We start from the raw sequence: 23,953 nt of genomic DNA on the forward strand, positions 1-23,953 counted from the left end.
TTTGGATCAAGCCCTAGGTGCTGAAAGGATAACAAGATTGCCCAACAGAATTTTTTTGTCAGGCTTGGTGATCTCATTTTTCCAAATTCATAATGAAATAGAATTGTGAGATCCCGCTTGGTTGGTCCGTTACTTAATATGACAGTTATCAGTCGGGTACTGGAGCTGTAAAGACCATAGCAAACTGAAACTTTGTGGAGATCAGGGCCAAGGACTACAAAATTGACTGGAATGACTGAACATCTTTCAAGTATGATATTGATACTTATGTAATGTTGTGTCACCATGAAGCTATGGCAGTGTCTGACCAGCAAATACGGTCTCTTAAACTGCTTTGTGTTTGGGTAACGAATAGATCAGATAAATGTTTTTAGATAAGGGTATTTCTGGTTTATGCTGAAAAAAAGCAGCTTTCCTGTTATATAGAGACTTTTTAAAGTGGAAGGTTTGACAAACATTTGTAAATGGCAGAAGCTAATAGCAACATCTCATCAGCCCTCCTCTAAATCAGAATTATAAGTTTTAGAAAGGACTTTACTTGTTATATGCTTTGACAGGCTACCTGGATAACATGAACTGGTTATTCTGATACTCTTAAGTGAAGTCACATTTTTCAAAAGCACACTTATATAGGAAATTGAGTTGCAGCTTTTGTGATCTTGGGTGAGGGTCAATATTCTTCTCACACAAACTAATTCAAAATCTATATGCTATGAGTTAACCTCAGATTCTGTTAGAGGCAGGGACTGTCTGCTCCTGTGTTTGTAAAGTGCTAGAATAATGGGTCACTGAACCTGACTGGGGATCTCTGGGGTTTACTGTCATACAAATAATACATAAGAATAATAATGAAACAGTATTATTAACATAAAAATCAACATAATAAGCAAAAACATAATAAAATTATGACAAGTTGTCTTCTTACTGAGACATTTATCCTAAAACGTACAGTGTAAATGTAATAAAATATTTAAACAGAATAATTTTTGGACACATTATTTTCTCACAATTGTAGATCAAAATCACCAGCTTCCTAGTTTTATGCTTTGGATTTTAAGAAGTGAACTTAGTTCCAGCAAAACTCCCAATGTTATCTACATTTCACATTAGACAGTATCTACTACATAGCAGTCACATCTTGAAATAGGAACTTTTGTTTTCCTTGAAGGAGTCACTACACTTCTTCTATGACAAGGACTCCCCACTCATCCAGAAGAAAAAAAGTTAAAATTCTCCATAGAGAAACCAAGTATTGCTTAGAGTAAGAAAGACAGAGTCCAGCCTATAAGAGAGAAAAATATTCATTTGATTTGAGAAGTAAGGTTACTTAGCTCAGAAGGATGTTGAAGCTTAATTAATGTTGTGAGAGCACTTTGAGATCTTGAATGAAAAACACTATACAAATGTAAAGGATTAATATTGTTACCAATTCATAAATTATAGCTACTGTCTCTTACAGTAAAGAGTGTATGCCCGCTTTTCAATTATAGATTGGATTTTCAAAGTTAAGTGATCACAACTGTCCATAAATTTGTGTGAGTACAAATGCCTTGGATTTGCGCCCATGTATTTGCACTAACTGTGTGCACATGCAAATAAATGGTTTGTGTATAGAGATTAGGTATTTGTTTATGTAAATTACACATGTACCAACATTTGTGAGTAACTTGTGGAAATTCAGCCCTTTGTTTACATCCCCAGAGAACAAGGGATTAATGCTGTTCAGCTTTTCCCTTCCCTTGAACAGGAACTCAGGGGAAGGACTAGAAGAGTGGCTGAATGGGAGACAATGGGAAGAATACTTTTGGGAAATTAAGGCTCCTCACCGAGAAGTCTCAGGATGGAGTTGAACATTAAAAAGGTTTTTTTCCTGCTTACTTTCTGATAATTATTTTACTTTCGTGATAAACACCAACCCTTGAGGAAGAAACCTTGCTGACTCCAACTGCTTTTCTGCTGAGTTATCCAAGCAGTTTATTTAATTCTGTTGAATCATTTCATTATCTTGCTTTAAAACCTCTTTTGAGACAATTCTCTCACACAGTTCTGTGATATGTAAAAGTCACTAACCACACCCCCTCAGTGCTCCCTCTGCTTACCATCTCCCTCACCACCAGAAAGCGCAAGAGCTCATGTGAAACACTTAACGTTTATGCAGATATGCCAATATCTTCAGTAATCTAATCTTAAATCTTTGACAACATGAAGGATGTAAGAGTCACTTAGAGGAAAGGGGTCACATGGCAGTTTTGCAGGTTTGGGTACTTAACATTTTTTTAAGGATTATAAATTTGAAATATTGAAAGTCTGAAGTATTTAACCGGTATTCTTGGCCACTGTTCTACATAGGTTTTTATACTACCTTCATCACCATGGTATCTGAGCTTACCTTCCAGTAGCACACTAAGCAACATAACTAATTTCTGACACGTTTGTTCTTTCATCCTCTCCCCAGAAGGAGGTGTATGCGTGCAGTGGAATGTATTGTTTTGGTAGGGTTTATTATTATTATTATTATTATATAAACATACCTGTTGCTATGTGTTTTTGTTAAAGAAAGCAAGGTGGCTTGTAGTTGGAGTGAAAGGTAGTGAGGTTTGTGAAGTTCTTTAATTCCTGGGGGAGTTCATAACACAGTCTTGGACAGTCCTGGAGAAGGCTGTCTCCCCCACATAGACAAGCTTTACTTCTATTGTTGAGAGTTCCATCGCTCCACAGGAGCAAAGTAGTCACCCATGGTCTTTGACCTGGTGGTTATGTGGCCTTTTAGGTATCCTGGACCCAAGACATGGAGCATTTTGAAGATAAGGACCGAGACCTTGAAATTGATTCTAAATTCAATGGGAAGCCAGTGTAGAGAGCGGAGGACAGATATGATTTGTTCACAAATATTTGAGTAGCCTGTTTTGCACTGCAACATTTTGTAGTTGTTGGAGTTTTCTGAGTGCTGGCGGTTTCAGGCCCAAGTATGTAGCACTGCTGTAGGCCAGCCAAAAAGTGAAGAAGGCATGAATAACTGAGGCTCCGTCTTTGTTCACCAGAATGGGAAGGAGACTCCTAGCCAACCAGTGCTTAGAGTCAGTGAGGAGTCCAAGCGTACTCCTAGACTACAGACTGAATTGACCAATGGTGGATGTGAACATTCTGCCAAAGGAGACAGCATCATGGCTGAAAATTCTTCAGAATACTTTCCTTTCTGCCCACCGTCACCTCGGCTTTCCTTTGGCCAACTGTTCTTCATTCATGAGCTGGTCTCATTCAAGCACGGCCATCTTGGTTGTAGTGGTGCAATCACATGTGGTGAAGGGAAGGTAGAGTGGTGTGTCATCTGCATATTGGTGACACTGGAGTCCATGTTGTCTGACCAGTTCAGCTAGTGGTTGCATATAGATCTTGGAAAGGACCAGAGAGAGAATTGATCCTTGTAGAACTCTACAGATGAGGGGTTCTAGTAATGGAGGTGCAGTTTCCTGTCACTACTTGTTGGATATGCCTGTAGGAAGAACCCAAATAATTTTAGTGCATCACCTTGGATCCCTGCCACCTCTCAGATGATACAGCCATATCTCATGGTCAAAAATATGAAGCACTGCTTCTGTCTGTTGACAGGAGGAGATATCCATCAGTGCCACTAAAGCAATTTCATTTTCATGTCCTGGCCTGAATCCAGAATGCATCATGTCTAGAATGTTAGCTTCAATTATATCTGCTTGTAGTTAGACTTTTGCTAGCTATGAGCTTGTAAGGAATCAGAAGTTTGACACTGGTTGGGAATTGGGTAGGACTGAAGTATCCATGATGGGTTTCTTCAGTGTTGGTCAGATTTCTGCTTGTTTGAAAGAGGAAGAGAAGATTCCTTCTCTGAATGATGCACTGACCTCATGGCGGAGGAGACTTTAAGGAGAGTTTTGAAGGAGTGACTTTGCAAAGGTTTGCAGATGTTTACAGGGAGCTCATCCCATGTATTAGGAGCAGCATAGGAAGGAGCATGAAAGTACTTATTTGAAAACGTAGTAAATGCGTGAAGGCCAGCTGGCAAGAACAGGAGCAGCAGTCAGCATCTCAGTAGTGTATAAGATATGAATAGGTAGGGATAGGCCATGAAGGACCTTAAAAGCAAAGATTAGTAGTGTATTTAATATGCTAAAGAAGAGGTGGGCAAACTACGGCCCGCGGGCCACATCCAGCCCATGGGACCATCCTGCCTGGCCCTTGAGCTCCTGGCCAGGGAGGCTAGCCCTCGGCCCCTCCCTTGCAGCCTCAGGTTGCCATGCCATCAGCGCTCTGGGCGGCATGTCTGGCTCCTGCCAGGCGGCATAGTGGTGCAGCTGCTAGTCCTGCCACTCTGAGTGACATGGTAAGGGATGCGGAGCGGGGGGGTTGGATAAGGGGCAGGGGTCCCAGGGGGCAGTCAGGGAGCGGGGGTGGTTGGATGGGGTGGCGGTTTTGGGGGGGTGGTCAGGGGATGGGGAACAGGGCGGGGGGGTTGGATAGGCATGGGAATCCCCAGGAGCCTGTCAGGCAGCGGGGGTGTAGATAGGGGTCGGAGCAGTCAGGGGACACGGAGCTGGGGGGTTGGATGGGGGTAGGGTCCCGGGGGGGCGGTCAGGGGACAAGGAGCAAGGGGGGGTTGGATGGGTTCAGGGTTCTGAGGTGGGCAGTCAGGGGGCGGGGGCCAGGCTGTTTGGGGAGGCACAGCCTTCCCTACCCGGCCCTGCATACACAGTTTCGCAACCCCGATGTGGCCCTCAGGACAAAAAGTTTGCTCACCCCTGTGCTAAAGGGTGGAGAACACAGAGAGGGTGATGTGGTAAAAACAACAAGCCAGGAAAATATTTGCAGCAGCATTTTGAATGGATATGTATGGGACAAAATGGGATGTGTCAAAGCCAGAGAGTAGGATGCAGTAGTTGAGATGAGTGCTTGGGAGAAGAGATCTAGCTATGTGGTCAGAAAGGAAAGGCTAGATCTTAGAGATATTAGTTAAGAAATACAGAATTCATACATGACTTGGATATGAGGCTCTAGAAGAGACCAAAATGAATAGAATGCCCAGATTACATGCCTGAGTGACAGGCAGGGTTGTGGTGATATCCATGGGGTCTGAGAGGGAGGGAGTGGTGACTGTTTTGGAGTTGGAGGAAAGATTAAGAGCTCTGTTCTGCTCATGTTGAACGTAACAATGACATACCCTAAAATCTCTCTTTCTGAGATTTCCTTGTGTATGTCTACCCTGCCCATGTTACAGCGCGGCTGTGGCCACGTCACAGCACTGCTGCAACAGCATTGACAGTTTAGATACGCTTTATCATGTGGGGGAGAGCACTCCCAGCCATAAAAAACCCCACCCTGAATGAGTGGTGGTAGTTTTATCACCGGGAGCGCAGCTCCTGGCGATAAAGCACTGTCTGTACTGGTGCTTTTCAGCGCTAAAACTTTTGTTGCTCAGGGGTGTGTTTTTTTCACACCCGTGAATGACAGAAGTTTTAGCACTGAAAGTGACAGTGTAGACACAGCCTTAGTCTGGGCAGAAGGAGATAGGTCCAGAGTAGAGAGAGAGATCTGAGAGAGATATCAGCATAGAGTTGATAGTTGAAATGTTTGCAAATGAGACTGCCTAGAGATGAAGTGCAGATGGACAAGAAGAGGGGGGCAAGAATGGAGAAATGTGGAACCTCCTAGAAAGTTGGAGGGTGGACGAAAAGGATCCTTCTAGCGAAATGAGAGATTAGAGGAGAGAGTAGGTGGATGAGCAGAAAAGGACAGGATCTGGGAAGACAACATTTCATGAAGAGCCTGGTCAACTTGTGTCAAAGACAGACGACAACTTGAGGAGGAAGAGGGTGGAGCACCTATTCATCTTTAAGTGGCTGCACACATGTATTCCATTCAGAGATGTCCATGCCCAGTGTGCCAGAGCCAGAGAGTTTTCTGAAGCTGTACGTTTTGGGGCAGCACACATGCCCTGCACCTCCTTGTGGCCCCTCCTGAAAATTATATAAAGGCACTGCCACCTTGTTCCCCTTCAGTTTCTTCTCTCACCACCCATGGCCTGAATCAGAGCTCCCCGGTAGCTTACCTTAGTCTTTTTTTTAAATGTGCAGTCAGCATGTTCAGCTCTCCTCTTTTCCTGTGAATAACTAGTTAGCAGTTAGTACCCAGTATTTAGGCTTCTTTTATTGTTTTAATTTTTTTTTTAGTTAGTTAATAATTAGTTTTTGGTGCGAGGCACTGTTGGCATGCAGCGGTCACTGGGCTTTAAGTACTGCCCATCATATGAAGTGTTTATTCCAGTAGTAACACCCACCCACTCACATGCTGCCTTTTGTGACTCGACAAGGGGCACATTAAAAAGAGAGGTGAAGTATCTGCCGTTCTTTCAAGAAAAGAATGCAGATTTCCAGGGATCTGCACCTCAAGCAATACCTCCTGGAACAGGCTATGAGACCCACCTCAGTTCCAGGGCATTTGACTGAATGCTTTGCCTTCTGCAAACACTAGGCCAGAGAGACTGCAGTGGTGTCATGCCAGACCCCTGGTTTCACACTCTTCTCAGAGAAAAAAGGGGTTGGGCTTCCTCTGCAGGGCTTCCTCAAAGGAGGACCCATTAAACAGACCAAAGAAGCATTCTTTTTTTTTTCAAAGGACTCAGAACCTCACCAGCACTCCTTGAGTACTCATGGTAGAGGTGGGCCATTGACCTGTGTCTCCCAGTACTACAGAGGGAAGATACTAGTACCATGCTGTTGACTCCGGTACCATCTGTGAGACAGCTATTGAGTCCAGTACCAACAGACACTGTTTCAGCACCAGCATTATGAGTACTGATGACCTCACAAGCTTATGAGGCTGCAAAGGCCATTGCATTGGTGGCGCCTCCTGCTCTTCCCTTCCTATCCCAATCTTTGGCTCAGATACAGAGACTGTGAGTTGTACCAGAGTCAGTACCTGCTAAGCAATACAATAAAGTCATGATCCTGGCACCTATGCACACCAGTCAGAACTGGTATGATCTTCTGCCTCTTCACCTGTGGCCTCAGTACCATGATACTGAGATGGTAGTCAGAATGGCCACTGACCATAGCTTACCCTTTGGCACTGACTACAAAAATATTTCCTGGTATCAAGTCTCAATGCAATATCCTCCACATCTTGGAGCACATTTGTGGTACGACTACCATGCCAGCATTGGTTCTGATACTGACCTCTTCACAATGGACTACAGATAAATCAGATCACCTAAGGCCTCATCAGGATTGGCATACTCGATGCCTACTGATCATTATTCAGGTGGCTCCTCATAGTTGGGTTCAGAGTATCCACCATTGACATCCCTACCTAGGCACGGTTGGTCTAGCAAGTCTTCTACACCACTCCCAGAAGGAGAGCATTGGTACAGGGAACAGGACCATTCATATAGCTGGTCCCCAATGTCTTGATCACTGGTCCACTCAAAAGGGACTATTTGCTATGCACCTTCCAAAGCCAGAACTGATTCGGGATGAATCAGAGGAGCTGGTTCTGCCACAAGTGATCTGTCATCTTCCTTGCCTCCTGACTCAGTGACCCCGGATGACTCCTCTCCAGTTCTGGAGGATTTTAAATCTTATTGGATCTGCTGAGGAGAATGGCTGCGGCCTTGGGTATGCATGTTGAGCTTGTGCAAGAGAACACTCACAAGGTTTTGGACATTCTCCAGGCGGTGGCCCCTGGACGGGTAGCCCGTCCTATTAATGAGGCTCTTTTAGAACCTGCAAAGACCTTATGTCACACACAGCCTCCATAGCTCTTGCAGCTAAGTGCATAGACAAATGATACCATGTCCCAGTGCAAGGCTTCAAGTGTTTTTATTCCCATACTGCCCCAAATTCCGATGTGGTCCCTGCTGCCAATGAGAGGTCACATGATAGAATCATAGAAATGTAGTGCCAGAAGGGACTGTGAGAGGTTATCAAGTGCAGCCCCCTGTGCTGAGGCAGGACCAAGTAAATCAAGACCATCCCTACCAGGTGTTTTGTTCAACCCTTTCATAGAAACCTCCAATTATGGGGATTCCACAACCTCCCTTGGAAGCCTGATCCAGGGCTTAATTACCCTTATAGTTAAAAAGCTTCCCTAATATCTAATCTTAATGTCCCTTGCTGCAGTTTGTCCTACTTTCAGTGGACATGGAGAACAATTGATCCATGTCCTCTTTATAGCAGACCTTAAGGTATTTGAAGATTGTCATCAGGTCCTCCTTTAGTCTTCCTTTCTCAAGACTAAACATGGTTTTAACCTTCCCTCATAGGTCTGGTTTTCTAAATGTTTTATAATTTTTGTTGCCCTCCTCTGGACTCTCTCCAGTTTGTCCACTTTTTTCCTAAAGTTTGGAGCCTAGAACTGGACACAGCTGTACAGCTGAGTTCTCATAGTGCCAAGTAGAGTGGGACAATTACCTCCCTTGTCTTACACATGATACTCCTGTTAATACGCCCCAGAATGATATTAGTTTTTTTGCAACTGCATCACGTTGTTAACTCATATTCAATTTGTGATCCACTATAACCCCCAGATCTTTTTCAGCATTTCTACCACCAGCCCAGTTAGTCCCCATTTTGTAGATGAGCATTTGATTTTTCCTTCCTAAGTACTTTACACTTATCTTTATTTTTCATCTTGTTGATTTCATAGCAATTTCTCCAATTTGTCAAGATCATTTTAAATTCTAATCCTGCCTCCAACCTCCAGCTTGGTGTCTTCTGCAAATTTTATAAAAACACACTGCTCCATTATCCATGTCATTAATGAAAATATTGACTTGTAGTGGATCCATGACTGACCCCCTGAGGAATCCCACGAAATGCACGCTCCCATTTTGATAGTGAACCATTAATAACTACTCTTTTAGTACAGTCTTTCAACCAGTTGTACATCCACCTTATAGTAATTTCATTTAGACCATATTTCCCTATTTTCCTTATGTAAATGTCATGTAGGATTGTATCAAAAACCTTACTAAAAATCAAGATATATCATGTCTGCTGCTACCTCCTGTCCATTAGTAACCCTGTCAAAAAAGGAAATTAGGATGGTTTGGTATGATTTGTTTTTGATAAATCCTTTGGCTATTCCTTATGAACCTATTATCCTCTAGTTGCTTACAAACTGATTAGTTAATAATTTGGGGAGGGGAGATTCAAATCAACTCCCAAAGAAAAAGAGTCCAAGAGACTTGATTTGTTAGGAAGTGGAACATATTTTTCTCCCTTTCTCCTGGTGCATAGCTTACCAACAGGCGCTGTTAACTAAATATGATTTTGTATATCTGAATTTACTGACAAGCTGCTGGAAGATGCTAGGGAAGAATTTAGGACTTCTTCCTGGTAGACGACCACTTGGTGGCCACTCCAGTGTGCGCTTGATGTGGCAGATACTTCTTGGGTGATAGCCTCTGCAATAACAATGAGGAGAGCTTCCTGGTTACAGAACTCTGGTATAACCTCTGACAGCCAGCAAGTCTTAGATGATCTCCCTTTTGATGGACAGTTTTTGTTTTCATACAAAACTGATGAGACTTTGCATTCATTTAAAGGCTCTATTTGTTGGGGGCATATTTTTCAGCCCCCAAAGGTGTCAGTATAGGGTACTGCAACAGTGCTCCCAGCAATATTGTAGACAACCTGGATATCCACAAAGGCAACAAGACTTTGAGGAGGAAGCAGAAATCACAGAGAAGGATTCCTCCAACTCCAACTAAAATCAGCCAGCCTGTCTTCACTCAGCGGTGTAGAAGCAGCACATTTGGCTTCCCCCTCGAGGACAGTGATACAGTCACCAGTGATCATTCTGCTATTTCTTCCCTATTTTGGGAGAGATTGTCCCACTTCCTGAGTGCTTAGGAAGCCATAATGATGGCCAAATGGGTCCTGAGCACTGTGAGAATGGGATATTCTATCCAATTCCTCTCCATCCACTTCTTCTTCTTCACCACCTACCCCATTCCTTTTCAGGGATCCATCTTACAAGGCAATGCTCTTTCAAGAAGTTCAGACTCTATTCCCACAAGGGAACATAGAAGAAGTCCCCCTTCAACATCAGGAAAGGGGTTTTATTCACAGTACTTTGATCACCAGGTCCAAGAGGGGTCTGAGACCCATATTCTATCTTCAAAATCTCTACAAGTATCTCAAATATATAAGATTTCATATACTTTTCCTAGCATCCATCCTTCCCTCGCTAGATTACAATTGTTGTACTGCCCTCGATCTCCAGGACAGCTACTTCCATGTGGCAGTATTGCCAAGTCACAAGAAGTTTCTGAGATTCATAGTGGCAGGCCAACATTATCAGTATACAGTGCTTCCTTTTGCCTGTTGTCAGCCCCATGAGTATTCACCAAGTGCATGGTAGCAATAATGGTGGCCTACCTGAGGATGTAAAGGATTCACATCTTCCCTTACGTAGATGATTGGTTAGTGGGAGGCAGATCTGAGCATCAGGTTCTCTGACACGTCCAGTTTATAGTTTGTCTCTTCAGTCGTCTGGGACTCATGCTGAACAAGGAAAACTCCATGTTATTCCTGACACAGAAAACATTGTTTTTCATAAATTCATAGATTCTAAGGCCAGAAGGGACCATTGTGATCATTTAATATGACCTCCTTTATAACACAGGCCATAGAACTTCCCCAGAATAATTCCTAGAGCATATCTTTAAAAAAGAAAAAAATCCACTCTTGATTTTAAAAATTGCCAGTGATGATGATGAATCCACCAGCACCCGTAATCAGTTGTTCCAGTGGTTAGTTACAATCCAATGGCTGGAAGTAGAAGCTAACCAAATTCAGTTTGGAAATAAGACATAGATTTTTAACAGTGATATTAATTTCTTGTAAAGGTAAAGGTCTACAAATTGTTGTATCAAATAAGATTTTTTTGTCTTTCGAACATTGTTGGGTGTTATCAATAGTTTCCATTATATTCTCCATTGCACTAGTTCTTTCCATCTCCTGGAAGCAGCATTACTTGTGGATTATTGGATGTGATGAATTCTTCATCAGGCCTCTTAATACACTTTAGTTAGGCCAGCGAAATAAAGCTTGCTAAAATCTTGATCTCTGAAGTGCTGCCTGTTGACATGTGAAATATCAGGATTATAGCGATCTTTCACTCTGCACATCACACAAGAAGGTACACAATAACTTGAACAGAGGGCACAGGAGAGAACAGCGTGGTTGAATGGGAAGAAGGAGAGACAGTATTATCTAAGCTGGGAAAACAATATTAATCATTTCATTACAGTATTTTCTGAAGTATTTTCATTCATGGTGGTGGTGAAGTTACCTTGTTATCTTAGATCTTTATATGTATAATTGCACAATATTTGAAATAGGACATTGTCTCTGAAAGTACTGGAAAATATTGGAAGTATGGTGGAGAGAACAAGGAACTAGCTACCTCTTACCTGTTCTAACACTTCTTTTGCCAAAATTAGGCCACATTGAATTATTTTCCTGGCAAGTTTAATATTAATAGAATTATAATGATAAATGTATATCTGTATTTTAGTCTCAATTAAACTATTGAGAGAAACGGGGAATTTTGAATACAAGTAGAGCCTAAATGACTGCAGCTCTGTCAATGATTAACTTGTGCATGGACACTTCAGGTGCTTCTTTAGTATATGAAAGATACTTCAGCAACTTACACATCATATGGGACCTTTTGTGCTTGGAAAATAGAGCAGACTATGTATTTAAAACAGCAAATGTTGTGTGTTACTCGTTATGTACAGGGGTGCTGAGAGTCACTGAACCCAACTGTAAACCCTGTATATGATAGAGATCACTTCAAGTCAGGGGGTGCTGCTGCACCCCCAGCAGCCCTACTTGCAGCACCTATACTTATGTGCATTTTATAATGGAACCCGATCTACTTTTTAAAAAAATAGCAAGAGCAAAAGGACTGGGCTTCGGGGGATACTGGGTCAGAATCTGTATGTCCTTGGGTGAGTTACTTGACCACCTTCTGCCTTGGTCATTCTAGCTGGAAAAAAAGGCCTCATAAAACCAAAGGGAAGGATTCCATTGTAAATCTCAGTTATATACATTTAGAAATTGTTATAATTTCAACATTTCAAATCTTGTATATAATACTATGAAACATCCTCAGCAGCGGTACTTAATATATTGACTTAGACAGCATGTTACATCTTCTTTCTAAGAATTACTGAAAAGGAACTGAAAACAAGGAGATACTAGTACTTATAGGCTTGAATAAACTCCAACTGATGTTTGAGTGGTATGTCATTAAAAGTGGAGAAGGGGACTCTTTGCCCTTGTCTGTCTGGGGGTTCTGTGAAGAAGATGCACTAACCTCAAATGACGTATAGTATATTGATTATCTTGATGACGACATCTTAATTTTTTATCTGTTTAGATAATTCTTGATACCATTATGAAAAGCAGTATGAACAGTGTTTCCATTTATTCGAGGGATTTTTCAAGGTTCTTAATTGCTGTCAGATTTTGATTTAACAATTCTTACTTTAAGATGGGATGGTCATAGCATAATCCAGGCAGGAATATTTCCTTTTCCTCTTATCCTTTTAGCTTGTAAAAGTCATTAAAAATTTAAATGTCATAGCATGTGTTTATTGGGAAGTGACATACATTTGTACACCTATTTAGGGAAGATCATCAATTACTTTTGTTTCAGGAAGCTTAATAAAAAAAGATGAAACTCACAAACTGTCCTCTATTGCACTTTTCAGATAGCTGTGACACAGAAACTCTTAATCTGTGGGCTCTCCTTATTATTTCATATGACTGTCACAAAAACTTTACCTGTGGAATACAACATTGATGATAACTTCAGAGCTACAGTATCTTTGCCTATGAGGATTATCTACCTGTATGTCTCTCTAATGGCTGCCAGACCCAAATACTATTTTGCATGGACTTTAGGTAAGCAATTAAAAATGCGTGTACTTTTCTTTACAGTTAAAAGTACTGTATGTTGGGTATGAATTTAAAAGAGAGAGTGCCCTCTTGGGGTCTTATAAGTAATTTTAGAACTGAGACTTTAGGCAAGGGACAATGAATGAATGGGTTTATTTTATAGTTGCCTATTAACATAAACTTAAGGATAGAAGTGTATTTTGCAAACTAGATTCCAGGGCCTGATGAATAGATACCTCAATAAAACATGTATTTGATATCTTTTAAAGAGAAATGGTATTTTTATCCCCTTAAAATTGCCTTAAAACTAGTTTAATTACATAGTGCATTTTAATTTAAGACTTCTGTACTTTACTTTTCACACCCATTTATATCCATTTATAAACCTCTTCCTTGCAGTCAGTTAAAAAAAAAATTCTATTTAGAATAGCCCAACTGCAAGAACAAACTGCATAACTCAATATGGATATATTGTAGTGTATAGGAATATGATCAGCAATAGCTGCAACGTAAAGTGCAGTTGTCATAAATATAAAGGGAAGGGTAACCTCCTTTCTGTATACAGTGCTATAAAATCCCTCCTGTCCAGAGGCAAAACCCTTTCACCTGTAAAGGGTTAAGAAGCTAAGATAACCTCACTGGCACTTGACCAAAATGACCAATGAGGAGACAAGATACTTTCAAAGCTGGAGGGGGGAAAACAAAAGGTTTGTCTGTCTGTGTGATGCTTTTGCCGGGAACAGATCAGGAAGGCAGTCTCAGAACTTCTGTTAGTAAGTAATCTAGCTAGGAATGCGTTAGATTTCCTTTTGTTTAATGGCTGGTAAAATAGCTGTGCTGGATGGAATGTATATGCCTGTTTTTGTGTCTTTTTGTAACTTAAGGTTTTGCCTAGAGGGATTCTCTATGTTTTGAATGTGATTACCCTGTAAGGTATTTACCATTCTGATTTTACAGAGGTGATTCTTTTACCTTTTCTTTAATTAAAATTCTTCTTTTAAAAACCGGATTGATTTTTCATTGTTCTTAAGAGCCAAGGGTTTGGGTCTGTGTTCACCTATGCAAATTGGTGAGGATTTTTATCAAGCCTTCCCCTGGAAAGGGGGTATAGGGCTTGGGGGCGAAGACATCTCCAAATGGTCTCTTTCCCTGTTCTTTAACACGCTTGGTGGTGGCAGCATACGGTTCAAGGACAAGGCAAAGTTTGTACCTTGGGGAAGTTTTTAACCTAAGCTGGTAAGAATAAGCTGAGGGGGTCTTTCATGCAGGTCCCCACGTCTGTACCCTAGAGTTCAGAGTGGGGAAGGAACCTTGACAGCAGTTGTTTCCTATATTGATGGTAAACGTTTCACCTTGTTTTTAGTAAAAACTTTAATGACCTGCTAAAAGCAGAATATGTATATATTGCCCTTGTTTGAGGCACTAAATGGATGTTGTATTTTAAACAGTATTTTTCCTTTCCAAGTCATATAGGGAAAAAATATTAAACTTCCAGAAGTTTGTGCCATGGAAATATTTATTATATTTTTTATTATATATTATATATTTTGTTTGTTATATATTTGTTGCATAACTCTGCATGAAAACTGAGGGGAAACCAATGCAGTAAAGAGTTTTGTAGAATAGCATGACTCACTTTCAGCTGCTAGTTTAATTCCTGTTCAGTGAATGAAGTATTTTCAGCCTGTCTGGGTACAGAATAATTCTAGGTTTTGTTGAAGAATGACATACTTTGGAATATTGTGCCTAAAAACACCAGTATTATCATCTGTCAAGGATGGAAGCCAGCTGAAAAGTGCCTAAACTTGCACTGTTGGAGTATCTCCTCAGAGAGGGTTCTGTCTCTACTACTTTTGCTAGCAGAGTTGAACCAGCATGGCTTTGATAAAATATGGAAGGCCATAAACTTTATTGGATCAGTGCTTCATTTAGTTCTTGCCCTCTTTTGCTGCTGCTTTATTGTAACTGCTCTAAGGGCCTGAGCAGAATGCATGATGACACAGGTGTTTTGCTGAATGCAATGCTTTGGGGTTTTTAATCTATTTTTATTCCTTCCAAATGCTAAAGCTCTTTTACAAATATGTTAAAATGAATACTGATGTGTATGCTATCAGCACTGTTTCCTCCTTTAGTTAGGAAGTTGTTATGGAATTGGTGTTACTTTCTGGTATTTCTAACTTGACCCTAAAAAAGTGTGGCAAGCTGATATTTCTTATGCATGGCCTCAAATAGAGTAGCAAGTGTTCTCCTTATTTACAAAAAAAATAATTTAATAAATGTTCATTGGTGGTGCAATAGAATGAGAAATTAGGTTATTTTTAAAATATCATAAATTTTGTCTTGTGGGCCAGTAGAGGTCAGAAAAATCTTTTAGATAAGCGGTGTCAGACTTCCTTGACAGCTGAATAACTGAGTAAAATGTAAAAACAATGAGGATTCCTTGTGGCACCTTAGAGACTAAACAAATTTATTTGGGCATAAGCTTTCATGCGCTAGAACCCACTTCATCAGATGCATGAAGTGGAAAATATAGGAGCAGGTATAAATACATGAAAAGATGGAAGTTGCCTTACCAAGTGTGAGGTCAGTCTAACGAGACAATTCAATTAATAGTAGGATACCAAGGGAGGAAAAATAGCCTCTTCCTGGTGGAGGAAATGTGTTGTGCAAATGATGGCAATAGATATAAAAAGGGAAAGTTTTAATATGTGGCCTCTGAGAAAAAGGGAAAAAAATTTATCCCACAGACTTGCCTGACACCATGGGTATGGATTAGTGAGCAAAGGAAGTTAAGTTGCCTTAGAGCAGCTGTTAGGAAAAGGGGAATAAAAAGGTTAAGGATTTCAGGCATATTCCACTATCATGTAAAGTACACTTACTTTAGCCCAGTAGTATACATCCAGTGTTCTGTCTTCTACATTTGTATTTCCTATTGCAACTTAAATATATTGTTTTTATTTGTATAATATTTGTTTTATTCTAGACTCCTACTGAACTAACACAAGTTAAAGGCAATTTTTCAAAGAAGAAAGGAAGGTTATTCCACTGTAACTAATCTTCTTTTCCTTTACCTTGTCCTGTCAATTGGGTCGGCGGTTCTTGTTCTTCATCTCTAAGCATTCTTGTCAAATGTGCCATCCAAGATGACGCCAACCTCCTTCGTGTTTTCCTTCAGCATCTAGGTCTTCGGCTTGTGATTGCTAGTTCTTGTACTCTCTGGCCAATGTATCTCACATCTTGCCAGGTCATGTGACGCGGCCATCTCAGCCTGTACTCCCTCAGCTTTTCCATAATGGAGGCTGCCTGTATCATAGCTCATACCATTTAATTGCATAGCTTAGCAGCTGTTGTCTTACTCAGTGTCCAACTGAGCATTCTTGTTTTGGCAGTATGAAGTAGTGTTCTTCTCTCTTCCTCATTGACCAGTATTCCAGCCTATGTATCATGGCTGGCCTAATCATGATCTTCTACACTTTGCTCTTTAGTGTACTTGGCACATATAATCCCCATCAACTCCCTACATTTACACCACCCACTCTGCATGCAGCTTCTAACATCTGCATCCACATTCTCATCATGGCTCAACACTGAACTGAGGTTCAGAGTTTAACTTTATACCATCTAACTTTATTGATTTCTCATTGTTCCTCTCAATTAAACTTTATATGTAGTCTGTCTTTTGTAAGCCATTTTCTTCTATTGTAGCCCTCCATTGTTCTAGGTCCCTTTCCAGTTTGTATTAATCTTCATGGCACAACATGTCAGCAAAAACCATGCTCCATGGAGCCTCTCTCCTAATCTCCTGTGTCAATGTGTCTATTATAATCGGAACTAGGAATGGGCGGATCCTTGATGTAGGCCTATCCCCACAGTGAATGATTCACTGTAGCCACTGCTGCTTCTCACTACTGTTGTGCTACTCTCATACATATCCATGATAGTTTTAACATATGTTTCTTGCAGATTGCATGACCACAGGCATCACCATAACAGTTCTCTAGGAATTCTGTCATAAGCCTTTTCTGAATCCACAAACACTAAGTGCAATCCCTTGCATTTCTCTCTGTACTTCTGTAATATTTGGGCTGAAAACACTGTGTCCTGTGATGACCTTCCTTGCGTAAACCTGAATTGGTTGTTGCTTATTTGATGTTCCAGCTCCTCCCAAAGTCTTTTCTCGATGATTCTTACCAGTCATTTCAAAGTGTGACTCATTAATTTGATGGGTTGCTAAGTGCTACTTTCTTGCACATCTCCTTTACACTTAAAGATAGGAAACAATATTGGCCTTCTTCCAGTGCAGAAAAATAAGTTGAAAAAGTTCATCACTGTCACCATTCCCTCAATTGGTATGTTGGCCGATCCCACTGCCTTACTGGTTTTGTAACCTTGAACCCTATCTGAGTCTCCACCATGATGAAAGGTCTTGTGAGGCTTTTTCTTGCACATACTTCCTTCGGTGGTTTCTTCACATTGTCTTCACTGAGCAGCTTCTCATAAAATAGCTGCCACCTCCTAGTGATATCACCGTCTTCCACCAGTACTCTTCCATTTTCATCTTTGACACACTTTACAGTTCCCAAGTGCTTACTTACTGCTTACAAGTCTTTAAATATCCGACCCTTAGTTTCTGCAACTGCTCTTTGTGTTGTTATCTTTACAAGCTTGCATTTCTTATAACTTTCTACCATTTTTACTTTCTGCCGTTGCTTACACCTTTCTTTTTCATTGCCTCTGGCACATTGTTGGATCATCACCATGTCTCATTGCCATGACATTTCCCTCTTTTCATTTGGCCACACATTTGCACATTTTCTATAATATGTTTTGATATTTTCTCCCAAACTTCACTGGTATCAGTGTGGTCGATTTGGTCATTGTCCAACCTCCAAGTATCTCATCCTTAATCTCAGACTAACTTCCCTATCTGTGAGCCTCCACTGCTTTATCCTTTGTTTCACAACTTGTCTTTTGTCCCCCACTGGCCTTTTCACTCAGAAGTCCATTACAAGCAATCTGTGTTGCCCGCAATCTGTTCTCCCAGGATCACTTTACAGTCTCATGTTTTTCTATCACTTCCTCTTGTCAGGAAGTAATCAATCTGGGGCTGGTGGCACCACTCTTGTACATAATTAGGTGCTTCTCCTTTTTACAAAGTATATATTGGCATCAATCAGGCCATGGGTTCTAGTTAACTCTAAGTTACCCTCACCAGTTTCATTTCTGGTTACAAACCGTGACAATTATTGTACCTATCCCTGTGTTCTCCCACACGCCTGTTGCGATCTGCTCCCATGATCAAGCACTCAGCTTGTGGTATTTCACCTATCACTTGGTCCAGCACTATGTGGAATTCCTCCTTCTCCTCAATCATACAACCAACCTGCACATATATTCACATACAACATTAAATATTCTCTACTCAATGCTATTCTAAATTCCATCAGCTGGTCACTCTTCCTTTGGATGTCCATACCTTATCCTGTAATATTTCTGCTGCGATTATTACTACTCCATTTCTCCTTGCTGCTGAACAGTGATACATTATCTTGTAGCCCTCCCCTGATGGTCATGGATATTAATTCCTTTCATTTTTTCTCTTGTATACAGGCAATATGCACTCCCCTTCTTTTCAACATCTCAGTTATTTCTCTTGATTTTCCAGGCACTGTTCCCGTATTCAGGGAAGCCAAACATAGTCTCACTATGGTCTCATTTCTTTAGCCACATGTGCCCAGAATGTGGTAGCCTTTCCCCATTTTCCACAGGCATCAGGCACAGCGGTTGTGAGTCACTTACAGGGGTGTAAGTGTTGTACTAGCATGGTACTGGTGTACTCCCTGAAGACCAAGGCCCATAGAGCATGTGTGATAGGCACAACGTTTACAAACTGGCTTTCAGGACTGACATTTTTGGTTTGAAATCAGCATCCCTTCTTGTAGGTGGACTGCATGTCACAGCAAATGAGTCCCATCTGCCTGAAGCAATTTTGTTATAAGGCAACAGATGCCTGCCTTTCATGCCCCCACTTTCAGTGAAAAACACCTGCACCATGACAAGGCAAGTGGTAAGAATTTAGCTGTCAGAGGCTATATATTACATTTGCTACATGAAGCATTTTCTAGGCAGCGAGAGCTCATCCTCAAATCCACCACAGCCACGCCAGTTCTATTAGAGTACTTGGATTATATTGCCTCTTCAGAGCCACCTTTGCTTCCCCTACTTTTTCTTCAGGGGCCCCTGTATCATCAGAAAGGAACTGTGGGCTGTCCTGATATCAGGACTTGTACTATTAGAAGAAATTTTGAGTACACATTAGAAATCATGTCTTTCTCAGTAGTTCATTTTTCCCCATTGATTTTTAACAGGCACATATTTAGAGCATCAGACTTTGGTATGCTATCTGAAACACCATGAAGTGAGACATTTTTATTTTTATGTTTACACATTCAGCTTGTGTATCCCTCACAAAGTGAAGGAAGGCATCTGAACACTGGGACACTTTCTCAAACCACTGCAACCAGTGGATATGCCTGTGCTTTCTAATCTTAAATTGAGTTCAGTTTATATTCAAAATAGAACTGATCGAATTCCAATTTTTCTCTTCTCTTTGGGTGGTAGTTAATACCATGCATCACAGTGAGCTTGAATGGGTTCCTCTGTCAGTTTGATCAAACAGGCATATTGGAAGGCAAAGATACCCTCTCCCAAGTAGAAAGAAAGGACCAAATAGAAATAAATGGACTGATAGGAGAAGATGCCTACATTGTGAAATTGATGGTGTATTATATTCCTGTTTGCTTTTCTTTGTTTATAAAAAATTATTTTAAGATTGAAAATAACTTGGTTTGCAAACATATATCCTTATTTGTCTTATTCTTTTCTCTTGATAGTTAAGGTCCTAATCCAGTGACTCTAGGCACTTCTAAACATTTAAAAATACAGCCAAAAAGTACATTATACAACAGATCATGTGTACAAAGTACTTGTCATAGGATGCACAATATTTGTAATGTAGGAAATTTATAACTACTTACGTCAATTGTTTTCTCTTATTTCATTGCAGCAGATGCAATTAATAATGCAGCAGGGTTTGGTTTTAGAGGATATGACAAAAATGGAGCATCACGCTGGGATTTAATATCAAATCTGAGAATCCAGCATATAGAGGTTTGTTCATGGCTCTTTCAAATAAAATTGTCCTCATGTAGAACATTTTAAAGGCATTAAATTGTCTTACACTTTTTCTATTCTCAGGATTGCAAAGGTGTCACAAATCAGAGGTGACAATCAGTGTCTAGGGGAAGGAGTGACAAATCAGATACATTTTGGATATCTTCTGCAAGCCAACTAGCTTGTGGAATTTTTTTGTGATTATGAATACTCTAAATGTAGAGTTACAAATGAAGGAATAAAAGCAGGCTTATAATAGAGCGGTTAAGTAAATTCCTGCTGTCCTTATTCAGCTCATCCCCAAAGAATACTTGGTTTGTGTTTCACACTATTCTGAAATACAGCATGACTCTTTAATGTGGTGTCTTTACGTTTTGCAGAAATAATTAATGTTTTGGTTTTACAGTTTTCAACGAGTTTCAAGATGTTTCTTGATAACTGGAATATTCAAACAGCTCTTTGGCTTAAAAGGTACTGTATTTCTTAAAAGAAAGCTTTTCTGCTTTGAAGTTTCTTTATTACTTATCTTTAAAAATAATCTATGAATACTTGTTGTTAGAAATCCTAAACCAGTGCAGCTGCATAATCGATGATATGCTTTAATTATAGCGTTATCTGCCTCGGGTTGCTGGCCTGTGGAGGACCCTATGAGCTTCTTTAACTACCCAGTCACAGAATTTTCCCTGTATTATGAATGGGAACTGTCTATACCCTCTCCCTTCCTAGAAACTACACTGCAAGCTCTAAACCACATGGGAATGCTGTTGGGAGAGTATGCTGTGTGCACATTGTTTTCTTCAGTTCCCTCATGTAAATGGCAGATTCGTTGTTCCCTGGCTTGGCCAGAAATAAGAGATGGTTTCCAATGGGCTAATGCTTCCCCGCTGTTCCCCCTTGAAATGGTTGTGAGGGTGGATGAATATAGAGCCAAATGAAACATCCCACTTCAGCTAGGTGAATAGAAGGCAGAAAACGGCCATCCTTCTTGGCAATTATGTCGAGGCAGGTCCATTTTCCCCTCAGCAGAAAAACTTTATTAATAGCCGGCAGTCTGGGTAGACCCCATCTTGGAGCCTTACATATGCCTTTACTAAACACTTCGGACTGCAGAAGCTTAATAGCCACAGGTCTAGGAAATAGGATGTTGGTAATCAGAAGAAGCTAATTTATATAAGATTCCTGTTCTATGAAGTAACTTCTAGTTGTGAAGAGGTCTTTCCTAAGTTTTGGCACTATTCAAAAGATGACTAGCATCTTTGAATAGACAACCTGTGTAAAGACAGTAACTACAGTCTTCTGCAACCTGTGGTTGATTCGTATGTATTCTGCTGGATTGGCCTCTTGAATTAGCAGTGCCTTTCCAATGGTATGGTGGAAATATGGAATAAAGCCTGTAGAGTAGATTGATACTCATTCTCAATGCAAGTATTACAATCTTGCTGTGATACCAGATCTAGTGCAGTGATTAGGGAAGGCATACATGCTACTAGGAGCTCTTTGGCTTTGTAGTTGCTCTGTCTAATCAGACTCCTCCCTCCAAGTCCAACACTGCTCATAACAGGGAAAGGGCTCCCAGCAAATGTAAACCTGCTCTTCACATAGTGGAACACACCCGCAACTGCCTCCTCCAGAGAGTAAGGTGTATCCCTCAAATTTTCTCTCCTTACAAGAGGGGTGTGTGTAGGGGTGTACACCTTCCTCCCCAAACATTTGTTCTATCCTTGAAAAGCAGAAATGGTTTTAATAATTTAAATTTTATTGCAGGGAAGATCAAATTATGTCTGCTAATGTAAACACCTATTTGCAAGCCAAAACTCATGTCGTCACAGAATTTATTGTCAGAGAAGTCAGCATGAAGGGGCAGTTGCACACACAGCTCGGGGTCTAGAGACGTACTCCCTACTAGGGCTGGTTGGGAATTTTTCAACAAAACCTTTTTTAATCAGAAAATGCCAGTTTGTCAAACCAAAACTGTTTTCTGCAAAGGGTCGGTTTTAATAAGTTTCCCATTTTGAAAAAAAAAATTGAAATTGTTGAGATGTCCCATTTCTGTGTTTTCCTATTTCTGGAAAAGCTCCAGTTTTGGGGTCCTAATGACTTCATTTCAAAATTAAGTTAATTTATAGTGAAGAAAAAAGGCTTAAAGAAACAAAAGGTCAGTATTGAAACTAAATGTTTTGAAATTATTGCAATGAAACATTTCAATTGATGCAATCAGAATTTGTTCAGATTTTTGGTACATGAACATTTTCATCCCAGTTTGGGATGGGAACTTTTTTTTTTTGAAATCTCAAAAATTCTCATCGGACAGGTAATGCATTTCCCATCCCGCTATAGTAGCTAGCCAGTAGAGTTCTGCCTTTGAGGAGTGGTGTCATGCCATTGTGAAGGAGCATACATGGTAGCACTGAGATCTGGTATCAAAGCTGAGAGTAAAGTTTCAGCATTTTCTGTAAATCATAATATGTTAATGGTTAAGTCCAAGATTCAATAGAACTATGTAACCAAATAGCAGCTGCTATTTAATCTATGGCTTGCTAGGTTTTAAAATGGTTATTGGCACTATTGTTGATCATCTTCCCTCCCTTATACCCTTTGCCTTTAATATGTTTACTTTACTTCTTAGAGTATGCTATGAGCGAGCTTCCTTCAGTCCTACGATCCAGACCTTCATCCTTTCAGCCATTTGGCATGGTGTGTACCCAGGATATTATTTAACATTTTTAACAGGAGTACTAATGACATTAGCAGCACGAGCCGTAAGTACCAACCATGTATTTTAATGAGTAATTAGTTTTGTAAAAGCAAAGTGACTATGCTACAGTGCCCACAGGTGTGTGCATCACAAGGGAAACTCAGACACAATCTGGGCCCAAAAAGTATAATCTATATTTTAGATGTAACAGCAGTGGGAGTGATGAATAGAAGGGAGGGATGGGAGGAAAGACAAGAGAGGAAGGACTGCATTGCTGTTAGTGCTTTTGTAGCACATCTTTCATGTGAAGTTCAAGCTGCACTGACTATCTCGTTCAATATTACTGTGATATGAACAGAGATCGTTAAAGTGATAGTAAAAAGTCATTTACTTGCCAGTGAGGAGGAGGAATCTTTCCTTAGGGTTTGGAGGCCTAAGCTAACAATTTCTGTAGAATGTAATAATAATTTTAAAATAAACTTGTGTTTGGTACTTTTGTAAAGCTATTAAAGTAAAGCAGTGTTCTCCTCAGCCAGCAGACAAACATCTCTAGTACATTTGCTGCTGAGAGTTCTGCCAAGCAACAGCAGAGTGACGTTAATAAGATTTTGGTCAGTTTTACTGCTGCTATTCAGAACCCTGTGGATCCAGAAAAATAAACCCAGAAACTAAAGAGTAAACCTGTCAAGAAATTGGTCAGTGTCACAGTGCTGCTTGGGAAAGTAGGTATTAGAGTTAATCAAGGAGGAAGATGACCCCAAAAATGGAGGCTGAGCAGGGAGGGATACAGTAACAGAGACCTCTTTGCCATCAGAGCAGGCGGGAGACTGTGAAGGGGAGAGAGAGAGATGGAACAGAAGATTCTTTGCACCTTCCAACTGCTGGTGGGAGCTGGAGCTTCAGTTGATCAGACTCCTCCTACTAATAAAACATATAATACTTTCCTCCATATATCTCAAAGCATTTTACAAACATGGGTTAGCATTATTGTCCCATTTTACAGCTGTGACCCCTTTCCTAACAACAGCCTCTGGAGCCGCAGTATATAGACATAAATTCCCTTCCCCTTTCCTGCCACTAGAGGGGTGGATCTTCACACTTTTCAGCCAGGCTGATACAAAAGCTAGAGCCCCAGGCAAGGCCC

The 23,953-nt window shown here is 40.6% G+C and overlaps 1 protein-coding gene across 1 annotated transcript in view; it reads left to right on the top strand.

Annotated features, from left to right (window-relative positions):
* MBOAT2 (membrane bound glycerophospholipid O-acyltransferase 2) overlaps window positions 1-23,953 on the top strand; it is a 219,634-nt gene that overhangs the window by 173,286 nt on the left and 22,395 nt on the right. Inside the window, exons 8-11 of the mRNA XM_074947686.1 lie at window positions 12,755-12,947; window positions 20,008-20,111; window positions 20,521-20,585; window positions 22,741-22,873. Of these exons, the coding sequence (XP_074803787.1) occupies window positions 12,755-12,947; window positions 20,008-20,111; window positions 20,521-20,585; window positions 22,741-22,873 (495 nt within the window). The remainder of the gene's footprint in view (window positions 1-12,754; window positions 12,948-20,007; window positions 20,112-20,520; window positions 20,586-22,740; window positions 22,874-23,953) is intronic.

The sequence above is a fragment of the Natator depressus genome, chromosome 3, assembly GCF_965152275.1.
Source record: "Natator depressus isolate rNatDep1 chromosome 3, rNatDep2.hap1, whole genome shotgun sequence".
In the NCBI taxonomy this organism is placed as follows: Eukaryota; Metazoa; Chordata; order Testudines; family Cheloniidae; genus Natator; species Natator depressus.